The 14,617-nt window shown below is 54.6% G+C and overlaps 2 protein-coding genes across 3 annotated transcripts in view; both read left to right on the top strand.

The window, feature by feature from the left end:
• Positions 1 to 2,086, top strand: part of MBTPS1 (membrane bound transcription factor peptidase, site 1) — a 61,592-nt gene extending 59,506 nt beyond the window's left edge. Inside the window, exon 23 of one of the 2 annotated variants that reach the window (XM_017543597.2) lies at positions 1,203 to 2,086. In XM_017543597.2, the coding sequence (XP_017399086.1) occupies positions 1,203 to 1,399 (197 nt within the window). In that variant the 3' untranslated portion in view covers positions 1,400 to 2,086. The remainder of the gene's footprint in view (positions 1 to 1,202) is intronic. The other variant, XM_017543600.1, reaches the window with a different exon arrangement.
• Positions 2,087 to 11,092: 9,006 nt separating this feature from the next.
• SLC38A8 (solute carrier family 38 member 8) overlaps positions 11,093 to 14,617 on the top strand; it is a 27,530-nt gene continuing 24,005 nt past the window's right edge. Inside the window, exons 1-2 of the mRNA XM_017543596.2 lie at positions 11,093 to 11,503; positions 11,799 to 12,033. Of these exons, the coding sequence (XP_017399085.2) occupies positions 11,845 to 12,033 (189 nt within the window). The 5' untranslated portion in view covers positions 11,093 to 11,503; positions 11,799 to 11,844. The remainder of the gene's footprint in view (positions 11,504 to 11,798; positions 12,034 to 14,617) is intronic.

Below are 14,617 nucleotides of genomic sequence, written 5' to 3'. Positions count from 1 at the left end.
ATTAGACATTGTTTCCCTTAGAAAATGCTACCTATGTGTTCACATTTGAATTTCTTTGATGATGGCCAGGTGATCTACTTAAAGATGTTCAGAATAACCTGCAGGCTCTTTATGAAAGTTCTGCCAGCCACCTATTATGTCCCTCACAGTACGCCTGTCTGCTGGTTTGGGTCCCAGGCAGTGGGAACTGCCACCCTGGCCCCCAGCCCTCAGCCCAGAAGGCCCCTCAAGTTCTCTGCCCTGCCCATCCTGGGAGGGACTTGACTGAGCTGGGGTGTGCCCCTTAGGTGGCCTGATCCTGTCTGTCTCTCCAGGGATCCTCACTGGCTACATAGACTGCCTGGGGCAGGTGGTTCTTCACTACCCAGGGCAGTTGGTACCAGGCCTTTCTCACAGAGCCCGGGCAGTTCTTTTGCTCTAGAGTCCCCTGCACTCTTCCGAAGAGTTTGCAGCTACCAAGGTGATTTCTCTGGGTTCCAGGAATTGGCCAGAAACCGGGGATAGGGAAAGGGGCACCCCTGTCCATGCAGTCCAGCCCTGGACACTGCATGGTGGTGCCAGGGTCCTGAGGGCCTTGCGCGCATGTCACGGGTGCGCTGAGGGTACATTCCGGAGCCCTTGGCACTGCCCAGTCAATCGTATTGACGTTCTAAACCAAGGGTTCTCTCATAGCCTCTCCTGGTTTTCAGCCACACGTCCCCTCCATGGAGGGCTTTCTCCAAGGTGGGCACTGCCCGAGGCTCTTCTTCCATCATGCCTCCTTCCTCTTCCTCCAACTCAGCCGGAATCTCAGACCCCTCCTTCTTTCCTGGATTGAGACGTGGCCATCTTCTCGTCTTTTTAGGGAAACACAGAGCGCCTCTGGGCCTCCGTTCGGTAGGTTGTAACAGAAGCATAGCTGGGCCTGATCATCTGTCTGCAGGGAGCCCAGGGAGGAGGCGCAGCAGAGACCTCTCCGAGACCTCCTTCCCCACAGGAAGTGGCTTCTCAGCAGACTGGGAACGTGGCTGCTCTTTCCTCTCATCTACTCTTTATTAATGGCCTGGGTTACTTTAGCTAAGGCTTAAAAATGGTGTGTGTCCTGCAAGCCCAGCTAATGAAATTAGCTTGCATTTGGTTTCTGATGAATCTAGCTGTCATAGAAAAAGGCTGTGATGGTAGCTCTGTGGTTTCCTGCCTGTTCACTGGCTGTCTTCTTGCAGGGATCATGCCTGGCCGCTACAACCAGGAGGTGGGCCAGACCATTCCTGTCTTCGCCTTTCTGGGAGCCATGGTGGTCCTTGCATTCTTTGTGGTACAAATCAACAAGGCAAAGAGCAGGCCGAAGCGGAGGAAGCCCCGGGTGAAGCGCCCACAGCTCATGCAGCAGGTTCACCCGCCGAAGACCCCTTCAGTGTGACCGGCAGCCTGGCTGACCATGAGGGCCAGAAAGCCTCCACGGACAGCACTGGGGGGTGAGCCGAGCTGTGGCGGCTGCTGGTGTAAAAGGGGTCCAGTTTCCAGCTGCAGGTTTGTTAGAGTCAGTTCTACCTGGGCCTGCCTTCCTGTGATGGGCAGAGGCTTCCGGGACATCGAGAAGAATCCTGTGGCCGTGGGTCCTGTCCTGTCAGGAGGCACTCTGGCTCGGCCGCCAATAAGACTTCCCACTGGGCAGCTGTGTGCACCAAAGACTTGGGAGAACCTGGAAAGGCTGACGGGTCTTCTGACTGGAGAGGAAGGATGTACTTTCCAAGTGATACGACCCTGACGAAGCTCAGATACACTTGTTAAAGGCTATTTTCTATATTTATTGTTGGGGAAAAAGTCACTTTAAAGACTTGTGCTATTTGGAGGCAAAGCTATTTTTTTTGTCAAATGAAATGCAGTTTTTTTTTACTATTACGTCATGAGGAACAACCCAGATTCCATGATCTTTTTAATGAAAGGACAGACTGAGATTTGAAGGAAACTTGCATAAATCTGTGAAACATAGACCTTCGCTTTATTTTTGTAAGTATCACCTGCCATCATGTTTTGTAATTTGAGGTCTTGATTTCACCATTGTCGGTGAAGAAAATTTTCAATAAATATGTATTACCTGTATGAAGCTTAAAGGTACGGTGTCCAGACTTTCCACTTGTCCCATTCGTCTTTGATGACAATCTGGAATGGGTTCTGACTCAGCCTGCTAAATTTTTTAATGGAGACATAATGCACAGAACATTCTCCATTTATAGTGTACAGCTCAGTGGTTTCTGGTGTCTTCCCAAGGTTGTACGGGCTCCGGAACACTTCCATCACCCCCAGAGAAAACCCCGCACCCACCAGCAGTCACCCCCAGTCATTCCTGCCCCCAGGCTGCTGGCAGCCAGTCTGCTTTCTGTCTGTGGATTGGCCTGTTGTGGACATTTCCTTTACATGGAATCCACAGTACAGGGCTCTTTGGGTCCAACTTTTTTCACTCTCTATCGTGTTTTCAGGCTTCTTTGACCAGCGCTGTAGCAGGCATCAAGACCTCATTCCTGCCTGTGGCTGAGCCGTGTCCCCTGGTGTGGCTAGACCTCTCTCGTCTGCAGCTGGTGGACATCTGAGGTGTTTCCACTTCGTGGCTGCTGTGAACAGCGCTGCTCTGAGTACTTGTGAACGGGGTTTGTGTGAACGTAGCTGTTTCTTTATTTCTGTTGGGAGTGCACCTAGCTGTGAAATCATACCACTTTGTGTTTAACTTTCTGAGGAGCTGCCAGATTTTCTTTCCGGAGCCGCGGCACCATCTTGCATTCTTGCCAGCTGCGTGAGAGTTCCACTCTTCACATCCTCATCAGTACTTGTAATTCTCCGTCTTTCAGATGCTACCATCCTCCTGGGTACGCAGCGCGATCTCATGGCAGCTTTGACGTGCATTTCCCTGAAGACTAATGACGTTGAGTGTCTTTTCATGTGTTTACTGGCCATTTGTCTGTCTTCTTAGGAGAAACGTCTGTTCAGAGCCTTTGTCCATATTTGATTTGGGTGGTCTTTTCATTACTGAGCTGTAAGAGTTCTCATACGAGTGATGTAACTTGCAGATATTTTCTCTCATTCTTCGGGTTGTCATTTCACTTGATGCCATCCTTTGAAACATAAAGGGTTTTCATCTTGAAGTCCATCTTTTCTGGTTTTTCTTCGGTTGCTTGTGCATAAGGGGTCACATCTGAGAAAGCATTGGCTGATCCCAGCAGCGTGTTCATCTTCGATCCCGGCCTGAACAGCATCTTTTCTGTATGCTGACTGGCCGAACGCCGGCCCGCACAGCACAGGCACGTGTGACGAGGAAGGAGGGCAGAGGCCGTGTGGGCACCGATCAGGGTGCTGCTGAGGTCACGGGCAGAAAACATCCCAGCCTAAGTGGGGAGGAGCCACCCAGGCCCACTGTTCCTTGCGGTTCTTTTCATCCACGTCAGGTCACGTGCTCACCTTGCAGCTCTCACGGCACTCTGACCGCATTGCTTCAAGACTCCAAATGTGCTGCTGAGGCCCTGCAAAGCATTTGCTCCTGTCCCAAGGGCTTAAGGCCTCACAAGCAGCCCGTGGGCTGCGGGCATCTGGCGCTCAGGAGCCCCCCGTCCTTAGGTGGCTGTGGCTCTGAGCTGCTTGCTCTTCTTATCTACACTTGGGTCTTGCCTGCTGTTGGCTCTGGAGCCTCTCCTCTCACAGGTCTGTGGATGTGGGCTGCTCACCCTCTGCTGCTCGGGACCATAAAGGGCAGGGTTTTGTTAAAGGTTTCCCCTCAAACCAGGAGGCGAGGACCCTTTCTGTCCAGTTGCCAGAATGATGTCATGAGGAGCTGTGTGCCAGGCACACTGTGCTGGTTATAACACGAGCTTCTAATTCATCCCCCACACGCTGTACGGGAGGCATCGCTGGGCCCATCGCACCCATCAAATGGCAGCCCGGAGGTTGCGCATCGCCTGCACAGTCACACAGCTAGTGGCCAAGGCAGAATGTGCCCTCATGTTGCCCTCAGCTCTGAAACCTGGGTACTTAACCCATGTTCTCTCCTGCTGGCATCTGTGTGATGTCCCATGTCTGTCTGCCTCTCTCTAAAGGGACACCAGGAGGATACCCAGATGCTGGGGGGCCTTGGGACAGAGTCCTAGGAGGATGGAGTGAGTGAAGGAACAGGCGAGGGTGAGCCTGGAGCGAGAACCTGGCGGGAGAGCTCATGTAGAAAGGGAATTGGGTCTTGGGGAGGAACCGGATCCGTGTCACTTGTTGAGGTGGCCGAGTCTGGCATTCAGATTTGCCGTCCCACGTAAGTGGCCCTGGAGGGAGCCCCCTTGCTGGGTGGTGGCTGTGGGATTCTGGGGTATGCCTTGGAGAATGTCCTGGGGAGGATGTCATGGCCCTGGCCCTATACTCAAGCTGCCTGGGTCCCCTTCAGCCCGGCCACCCCTGCTGTGGGCCCTAGCCAGGGGCCGGCACGCCAGCAAACGCTATGTGTTGGGTACGTGGTGACACCCAGGCCACGTGCTTAGCCATGTGCCTGACAACCAGTGCCGATGTCTGCCACTCACAGGGACACACGTGCCTGGAGGTTGAGGCCACGTTCTGTCACCCAGGCCTGCTCATGTGGTCCTGGGCTGGGCCAGCTCCCCCCTTAGAAAGGATTCCTTTATTTCCTTTATGCCCCTCATTGTCCTAGTGAACAGCTACATCTTTTTAAAAAACAAAGGCTAGGTGCAGTGGCTCTGCCTGTTAATCTCAACATTGGGTGGCCGAAGCAGGAGGATCACTTGAGGCCAGCCTGGGCAACGTAGCAGGACCCTGTCTCTACAAAAAAACAAAAAAGACCACAACCACAACCACAGACACACACCTGGGGTTCACAGGAGGCCTGGGGGCCCGGAGAGGGGTCTGGTGTCATCCTTCGCCCTGGCTGTCCCTAGAAACTCACCAATGGCTTGACTGCAGGAACTTTTAAGATGAGATGCAAATGGTGACTCCTCCTTAGGCTCCCCTGTTCGGGACACCCCTGTCTAGATATTTCTTTGCACAACACACTTGTCCGTTCCATGCAGAACATGTCCCACATATGATGGCTCCGGGGAAACCTCCTGAGAAAGTCATGCCCAGTGGGTGAGCCTGGCCCACAGCCATGCCCTGGCACCTGCTGAGCCCTTGCCTCTGGGTCCCAGGCCAGTGGTTCACAGGCATGATCCCTCCCGGGGCTCTCAGAGCTGTTTCTCAGGAGGAAACCCAGGTCTGGCCTGGCTTGAGCTCTGAAGCCCTCAACGCCAGACTGCCTCCCTCCCGCAGCGGGCGGAGAGCGCTGCTTGCTGGAAATAACGGGAGTGTCATCTGAGATTTTGGTTTCAGAGGACACAAAATACAGAGTCAAGGATACGCAAAAGGTTTGTCTCCCTTTTAATATGCAGATTACATAGACGTTTCTAGAGAAATACTGAAATTCTTGATTTTAAAAAAATGGTTGGCACCACCCCCTTAATTGGATATTAAATCACCGAATGTTGGTTTCATTTGCTGGTAACAAGAAGGCATTGCAGGCAGGTATCCTAGAAACCCAGATCTCTGGCCCCACCCCAGCTTGACTAGATCATCTGTTCCTTGGGAATGGCCTAGGAATTTGTTTTAAAGCTCCTCAGACCAAACAATTACCCAACAATCCCACTCCTCAGGCTGTATCCAAAAGAACTGAAAATAAGGTGTTCAAACAATAACCTATACGTGATGTTCACGGCTGCACTGCTCACAGTAGCCAGAAGGCGGGGCCAGCCCACACGTCTGGCAGTGATGATGGCTGGACGAAGGTGGCCTCTCCATGCCACTGAACACAGCGTTAAAGAGAAACGAAGTTCTCACACCTGGTCCCACGTGAGGGAACCCCGAAAACAGGCTGAGTGAAAGAAGCCAGACACAAAAGGGCACATCCTGTACAAGGCCTCATCTTGTATGAGAAGTATCTACAGTAGACAGATTTCACAAAATCAGGAAGTAGATTCATAGTTGCCAGGAGCTAGGGGAAGGGATCTTCCTCTGGGGATGCCAAAACTGTTCTGGAATTAGATAGTGGTGACACTGGCGCAACACTGGGAGTACTTAAAGCCACTGGACTGCACACTTTAAAATGGTAAGCCCCAGAATGTAGTTCAGTGAATTTTATGTCAATTCTAACACACGCACTCCCCTCCCCAGAGGATTCTGCAGAACAGGCAGCCCCCTTGGGGGCCATGGCTGGGAAACTGGGAGAGGTTATTGTGTGCTTCTGATCCCCAGTGTCTGTGTGGACCTAAGGGTCAGAACTCCATGGATGAAGACCCTGTGGGCTCAGCCTTGGCACCACACTCTCCTCCCTGCCCTCTGCCCCCAGCTCTGTGTTGGCTGCTGACCGCCCCCTGCTGCACCCCCTGTGTTCCCTCCATTGGACACAGAGGCAGGAGGAGAGTGAGCCTGAAGGACGCTTCCTTTCACTCCCAAGGTTCACCCCTTGACTGCTTTACCCAGAGCAGGTCTCCTGACTACAACGCTGAAGCAGCAGCCCCCAGGCAGGGACTTCGAGACACAAGAAGGCCTGTGCCCTGTGGCTGTGTCCCCTGAAGGACCTGGCCTCTGCTGCCACAGGACGGGGAGCCCACCGGCCTCTCCTGTCAGAGCTGCCCAACGATCGGGATTCAGGGTGCTGGTGTATGTGGTTCCTATTGCTAGCTGGACAAACTACCACAAATTGAGTGGCTCCTGCAGTTCCAGAGGTTGGAAGTGCAAATTCAGGCTCACTAGACTACAATCAAGGTGTGCGCTGGATTGGTTCCTTCTGGAGGCCCCGAGTGAGATCCCACTTACCTGCCTTTCCCTGCATCTGGTGGCCATGGTCTCCTCTGTCTTCCAGGCACACCTGTGCAGCCTCTGCTTCTGTCTCCACACCACTGTCTCCTCTGACTTCTGGCCCCTCCTGCATCCATGTTAGAAGGACACTGAATACATGTAGCACCCACCTGGGTAGCCCAGGGTCCCCTCTCCACAAGGTGCTTTATCTCCTCTCCAAAGTTCCTTTTTCTACTAGGCCTGGAAGTGTGAACAAGGACATCTTTGAGGCCATCATTTCACTGACCATGTGTGGTTTCTCTGTCCCTAAGGCATCTGTCTCCCATGCGAGGACTTTGGGTCCCTGATAATTGCTGCAGGTGGAGCTGCTGCCCTTAAAAGTCTGTGGGCTCCTCCCGCCATCTGAGAAGGCCGGGCAACTCTGCTCCCACATGCTGGGCTCTGTGCTGTTTACTAAGCAGCCTTCGTTGGCCAGGCCCAGGCTGGGGCTGAGAGCTTCGGAGAAAGGAGGGACTTCACGCTCGCTCGAAGACAGCAGGGTCACCAGGAGACCCTGCCTGCCCAGAACTGGGTTCTCCACCCTGACAGCATGGTAGACTAGACCCTCCTGGGGGAGCTTCATACAAATGACTGCCCATAATCCCTGCACTTTGGGAGGCTGAGGCGGGCAGAGCACCAGTGGTCTGGAGTTCAAGACCCGCCTGGCCAACATAGGGAAACCACATCTCTACTAAAAATACAAAATTTAGCTGGGCGTGGTCGTGCACATCTGTGATCCCAGCTACTTGGGAGGCTGAGGCATGAGAATCACTTGAACCCATGAGGTAGAGGCTGCAGTGACCCGAGATCATGCCACTGCACTCCAGCCTGGGCAACAGAGTGAGATTCTGTCTCAAAAACAAAAAACAAAAAAAAAAAAGAAACTTCTGACGCCCAGTCCTGCCCTAGGCTGGTTTAATGTGCAGCTCTCTGGGTGGGTTTGGCATTGGTAGTGTGAAAAGTCCCAAGGCGGTTCTTGGGTCCCTAAGGTTCAGAACACTGTTCTAGAAGCTCTGAATTGGGCCCAGGTGAAAACAAATTCAGATAGGAGTATGGCACACACTTGTTTCAATCTCTGCAGCTGCCACGGGCCACTCTTGTGCCACATGCACCTTCCTCCGGCCCCTCCTGACAGCCCCCGAGATCAGGCGCCCATGTCCTCCCATTTCACAGCTGACTCAAGTGAGACAGGTCTGAGACTCCAGAGCCAGGGTGAGGAGGACACCGTGCGCTGCAGCCCACTGGCCCCTGAGGGCCTGCCCTCATCTGTTCTCCAGAATTTTATTTATTTATTTATTTTTTATTTTTTATTTTTTTTTCCTGAGACGGAGTTTCACTCTTTTGTTCAGGCTGGAGTGCAGTGGCATGATCTCGGCTCACTGCAACCTCCACCTCCCAGGTTCAAGCAATTCTCCTGCCTCAGCTTCCTGAGTAGCTAAGATTATAGGCACCTGCCACCACCCCCAGCTAAGTTTTGTTTTTTTGGTAGAGACAGGGCTTTGCTATGTTGGCCGGGCTGGTCTCAAACTCCTGACCTCAGGGATCCGCCCGCCTCTGTGTGAGCCACCGCACCTGCATCTGTTGTCTGGAATTTTCTAATGGATGGTCTGGGAAATGATCAGAGGCCTCTTTGTCGTGAAAGTTCCTAAGCCTGTCACCTGATTCTGGAGAAGGAAGGGAGGGTCCTCAGGAGCTCCCTTGGTGGGGTGAGTCCCTGCAGCATCTCGGAGAAAGGCTGGGCCATGCTGGGTGATCCCGTGCAGGGCAGTGTGGGCCACGGCTGGCTGCATCCACATGGCACCTCTGTGCAGCCTCCTCATGCTCCTGCTTCGCCAGAAACAGTGCCAGGCCCAGGAGGGGGGGGCCAACTGAGCAGAGGGTGGCTGCCCACCCAGCAGCTGCAGATGGAGCCCAGCAGGGCGCCCCTCCACAGCTCGGGAAAGGTCACACAGCCCTGTGATGCCAGCAGAGGGTAGATATCAAAGTCCCTCCGAATTAAGAGGTTTTCCCCATTGCCTGGAATTTCACAGCCTGGTGGCCAATTTCTAAGTCATGCACGTTAATGGGCTGCTAATGAGGGACCCACCGGCAGGGACAGGGAAGTGTCCCCCAATCCCCCAGTGGAGATTAAGGAGTATAAAGCCCCCAGCTGCTGATGAAGGCCCCTTTATCTCCTTTCTCGAGAGGCCGGATTTGGGGGAAGCGTGAATGACTTAGCCTCTCTGGCAGGCCTGGGAGAGCTGCGTGAACACTGAGTGTGGCCCCGCCCTCCCCCAGCCTGGGCTACTGCACAGCCCTGGCCTGCCGTGCCACCCACAGCCCCTGCCTTCCTTGCTGTGTCCAGTGCCATGTCCACATGGTTTAGTGACCCTCCAGCAAGTGGGACACGGTGTCTAAGCCTTTCCCAGCTCAGCCCTGACCAGGGTTTCTATCCTAGGGAACCCCCGTCCACTGTGGGCCTTCCCAGAAGCACTGGCTCATGCCTCTGGCAGGAGGAGTCTCCACTTCCCAGAACATCCCCCCAGCCCTTCACCACCGATGCACAGACATCTCCTCAGCCCACCACACCTTCTCCAGGAAGCCCTTCCAGATTTGTCTCCCTTCTTGGGTCTCATAGTCCAGTCCTTCTCCCATTGGGCTGGGGTGGCTTGTGTGGTCTTGATCTCCCCACGGGACCATCCCTTTCTCTGGAGGAGAAGCCGTGTAGCCTGCGACTGTTACCTTATTTGGAAAAAGGGTCTCTGTGGATGTGATGAAGGAACTTGAGATGCGATCAGCTTGGATTACCCAGCTGGGCCCTCTGAAAAGAGAAGACAGAGGAGAAAGCCAAGGGAACATGGTGCTGGCACAGACAGCAGGGATGCAGCCGCCAGCCAGGAAGCTCCTGAGCCCCCAGGAGCGGGAAGTAGCAGGAAGGATCCTCCCTCCATGGCCTCCAGAGCGAGCATGGCCCCCTTTCTACCTTGACCGACTTCTGGCCTCCAAGGCCATGACAGAGTAACTTTCTGTTGTTTTAAAGCCACCGAATCTGTGTTGGCAGCTTCAGGAGCCTAGCAGCGGAAAAAGCAAACGATGTTCCCTTTCCTGTCTTTTCTGGCTTCTGTGAATTCATTCACTCACTCACACACACACTCACTCATTCGGGCAGAGTGCTTGTGGTAGGAGGCTGTGGGACATTGCAGCCTCCAAGAGGAGCCTGACTCTGGGTGAATCCCAGCTTTGTCGCTTACCAGCTGTGATACTGGGAGCCATGTGCTCCACCTGCCTGAGCCCAGATCCTGCATGGTATGGGGTGGGAGTTGCAGGACAGTGGGGACACCTGCTTGGGAATCCGTGTGAACTTAAGTAGGCTGGGTTCTGTGACACATTTAGTGGGCAGTGGCGTGAATGCCATCCGGGCCCCGGTCCAGCCTCGATATCTAGGACTGCAATCCCAGCTCCCTTTCCCTTGCCCCTGCTGAGAAGCTGGCCACTGACTCTGCTGGTAGAGCATTTCTGGAGCAGCCGCGGTGTGAGCCGAAAAGGTTGGACAAGGCTGCTTATCAGGAAGTAACAGGAGTCGGGGGTGGGGGCTGGTCTGGTGTTGGACCAAGAAGTACTGACTTGGTGCAGCGGGGCTTTGGGCATTGAAGACATTTAACTTAAAGCAGCGGTTCTCAACAAGGGGCTGAACCAGGGGTGCTGGAGTCACCTGGGAACCTGTTAGAAAGCCAGGTGACCAGACGCACCCCAAAGCCACTCAGTCAGAAACACAGGTGGGGCCTGGTGGTCTGTGTTTGAACAAGCCGTCCGGGGATTCTCAGGCAAACTGGAGTTTGAGAATGCATGTGAGAGGGATCCTGGGTTCCAGGAATAAATGGTCAGTTTCCAGATCTGCCTGCATGTGCCTGCATTTTCCAGAATGGGGCCATCTCCGATATTCGGCCCCGCTAGCTGACCGCGTGTCGGAGACTCTCACTACGCAAGCAAGTGCAGCTGCCACTCCCCCGAGCGTTCACCAAGCCCCACAGGTGACTCATGTGCATGGGATTAACTTGAGGTGCACCTGCTGTAGTTGGGAGGTGGAGGTGAAGAAAACCACCCCGGGTGGGGGAGGGGGCGAGGGGAAGCACCTGCGGGCTGTGGAGCCTGTTCTGCAGATGAAGGGGCTGGTTTCTGCTTTTCACGACTCCTCCCTGGGCGGGGGGCCTCAGGGAGGCTTCTGAGGGCGGAAGCGCTGAGATCAGGTGCCTGCTCCCCCACCACAGCTTGCTGTAGCTCTCCAGAGCAGCTGAGAAAGCCCCACCCCTGGGCTGGGCCTGCAGGGGCTGGGAGTAGGTAGGAGTCTTAAGCTTCCCTTGCTCAGGTCAGAAGTCTCAAAAGCTGCAAATTCTTGGGACCCAAGGCCCTGACCACTTGTGGCTGTCCTCCTAGATGTGGGGGGGGCCTGACCCTGAAGCATACCCGCTAGGAATCGTTTAATTCATGACACACTTGCCCCTGGCCAAGCTAGAATTTTCCTTTTCCCACCCCTCCGGCCCCAAGAAATCCAGCTGAGCCACCTGGAGTGAGCCCGAGTCCCGTCCCCGAAGGCCAAGGACTGTCCACAACTTAAAGGCTGGATTTGGTGGTAAGGAACAGGGGTTGGGGCTCTGTCTGTGCAGAAGTGTGGCTGGAAGCAAAGGAGGTGCATGGGAATGGGGGGAGAGAGGATCGATGGGGAAGAGAGAGGGAGGGGGCAGGGTGAGGTTGCCTTGGGGTCCAGTGGGAGAGCAGGATTGAGATTTATGCATGTAGGGAATGGGATGAGGAGGGGGACCAGAAGTCATGAGCAGATGCACTGAGGCACCCTTTGGAAAGGGGAGCCGAGGCCAGGGAAGTGGGCAAGAGAGGCTCAGGGAGGGCTCACTGAGTCGGGGAGAGACACTGAGTTGGCGTGCCTGTGTTTGGACCAGCCCTCGCTGAGGATTCCTGGAACTTAGGAAAGAAAGTGTGAGGTGACACTTTCCACCTCTGCTGCCTTGAGCCATGGAGGGACAGACCCCAGAAAGCAGAGGTCTTCCAGAAAAGCCCGACCCTGCCGCGACCGCTGCCACTCTGTCCTCCATGGGTGGTGTCTTCATCCTCTTGAAGTCTGCGCTGGGAGCTGGCCTGCTCAACTTTCCCTGGGCCTTCTCCAAAGCGGGCGGTGTGGTCCCTGCCTTGCTGGTGGAGCTGGTAAGTCCCTAGGAAGTGCGTCCAGGGGACGGGTAGCAGGTGGCTTTGTTTTTTCTGGGTGGGGTTCTTCGCATCGCTTTTGCGGAGTTGTGTGTCCCATAAGCTATAGCTTTGGGGTTTTATTTTCTATCCCACTGCAGTCCCAGAGGGAGAACATCCCCTACGGGCACTGGTGAGGTCTGATACGTAGCTCGCGGGATGGAGCTGTAGGCATCGCAGCTCCCGTATGTGAAGTGGGCATTTCATTCGGGAAAGAGCCTCTCCAAGCACCCTGCCTGGCCAGCTGCTGGCTCTTGCCTGCTGGTCTGAGCTCATAAACTAAAGCTGGGCCAGGCACAGTGGCTCACACCTGTAATCCCAGCACTTTAGGAGGCCGAGGCGGGCAGATCACCTATGCTCAGGAGTTCAAGACCAGCCTGCTCCACATGGTAAAACACAGTCTTTACTGAAAATGCAAAAATTAGCTGGGCATGGTGGCAGGCACCTGTAATTTAAGCTACTCAGGAGGCTGAATCAGGAGAATTGCTTGAACCTGGGGGGTGGAGGTTGCAGTGAGCCGAGATTGTGCCATTGCACGCCAGCCTGGGCGAGAGCGAGACTGCATCTCAAACAAACAAAAAACAAGCCTGGACTCCTGTGTGCAGATTGAGCGTAAACTGGTGTGACACCCCCATGCTCCCCACCCAGAGCACAGCCGGGCGTTGCTTGGTGTCAGGTGTTCCGCCCTTCTGCCTGCCAGGTGTCCAGCCGGGGTTCCCTTCTGGGGAAGCACAGACGCAGAGCTCTTTGCTGGGGGAGAGCCACTTGTGAGCACAGCTGTATCTTATTTTCTAAGATCTCGTTCCCCGGGCTGATGGAAGGAGTTGCTGCCTTTTGTGGTAAGCTCCTTGGCGGCTTTCTCTCCTGAGTCCTATGGCAGCTGGTGGATAATGGCTGAGTTCCAGCTGTTTGTGGGCCCTGAGTCTCCTCGTGTCTGTTTGGAAAGGCAGTGTTGGGTGTAACCTGTGCCACCCCTGGCATTGGCCTAGCCCAGGATGGATGAGGCAGTGGGGTCCCTGTCCTCCTGGAGCTTCGTTCTAATGCAAATTCAGACAAGACGCACGGCATCAATTTCAGATGGTGGATCATGCCAGGGCGTGTTGGGTGTCTCTGGGGATGGGGGTATGATACGGCGTGGGGTGGTCAGAAGCCTCTTGGAGGAGGTGACCTTTGCGGTGAGCCCTGTTGGAAATGGCAAGAGCTTCCTGAGATGCACATGAGAGGCGGCATGCCTGTGTTTAGACTGGTACTTCAGGAAGGCTTGTTACAGCGATGGGGGAGAAGCCCAGTCTCAAGCCACAGAGGGCACATGGAGAGGAGATGGAGCTTGGGGTAGGGTCGTGGCCAATCCCAGGGCAGCAGGAAGCAATGTGGGCCAGAGGCGGGGATCCCTGCTCCAGGAGCTTCCCAGCCCTGTCTGCGCATCTTGCTGAAATGCAGATGCTGGTGTTGGAACCTAGCGAGCACAGAATCACCACTGAGACAAAAGTAAGCCAATTCAGAGGGTCATTTATTGCCAGCGACCATGGAGGACTTGTGTCTCTCCAACCCGTGGCCCCGAAAGGAGGATGTCAAGACCTTTTATGACTGTAACTACCTCCTGGGCCGGGGTGGGGGTGAGGGGCTTTGGACATTCTGAGGGCCAGTGGACTTTGGACATTCTGTAAACCCCTTCCTGGGCAGGGGTGAGGGTGAGGGGCTTCGGACATTCCGACTGTTACTTAAGTGGTTCACAGAAGTCAAGATAAGCATTAGTTTACACATTGCCTGGGTAGGGTGGAATTTGCAGACTTTATTTACTTATTACAAGTCGCAGAGGCCAAGATGGTGTGGGTTTGGATTGCTTGCCTGTCACATCAGGGTTACAGAGAGCAGGTTCAACAGAAAGCCGCCATATGGTTGAGGTGTGCACTTTGATGGGGCATTTACCATGTCACACTGGCCCTGCAGGTCTCGGGTGAGCTGAGACTGAGTGTCTCACTTGCTTTGGGCAGACGGCTGTTTTGCATAGGATGACCTCTGGAGGTCAGCAGACTCGAGGAGGGAACCCAGACATGAATAAATGGAAACTCTCGCAGAGCAGAGGAGCCAGGCTGGCTCTTGACAAGCTCCCGCCACCCCAAGTTGTTCCTTTAATCTCCAGGGCTGCCGGGCTGGATGTCACTGTGAATGACAGAAGATCTGGGGGAGCCTGCTTCCCCCCACTTGGCTGGTGAGGCTTCTGCATGGGGAGCATTTACACGTGAAGTCAGTGGGCAGAGGTTACAGGCCTGACTCATTAGGGTTGGAGGTTTAGCCACATTTGATGAAAACCGTCTAGGGCCATACCACTCTGGACACACCCGATCTCATCTGATCACAGAAGCTAAGCACGGTTGGGGCTGGTTAGTGCTTGGATGGGAGACGTTCCATGAAAATGGGCAAACCCCCTCTTGGGACCTGTGGAGAGGCCGGGGCCTGGCACGGCAGGCAGGGCTTCTTGCTGTTCTGCTGCCTGGATGTGACCTGTCCAGGGATGGCTCACAGGTGAGGCTTCCTCGCTCCC

Source organism: Cebus imitator, unplaced genomic scaffold (assembly GCF_001604975.1).
Source record: "Cebus imitator isolate Cc_AM_T3 unplaced genomic scaffold, Cebus_imitator-1.0 Scaffold159, whole genome shotgun sequence".
Classification (NCBI taxonomy): Eukaryota; Metazoa; Chordata; class Mammalia; order Primates; family Cebidae; genus Cebus; species Cebus imitator.
This window is presented reverse-complemented; position numbering and strand designations above follow the sequence as displayed.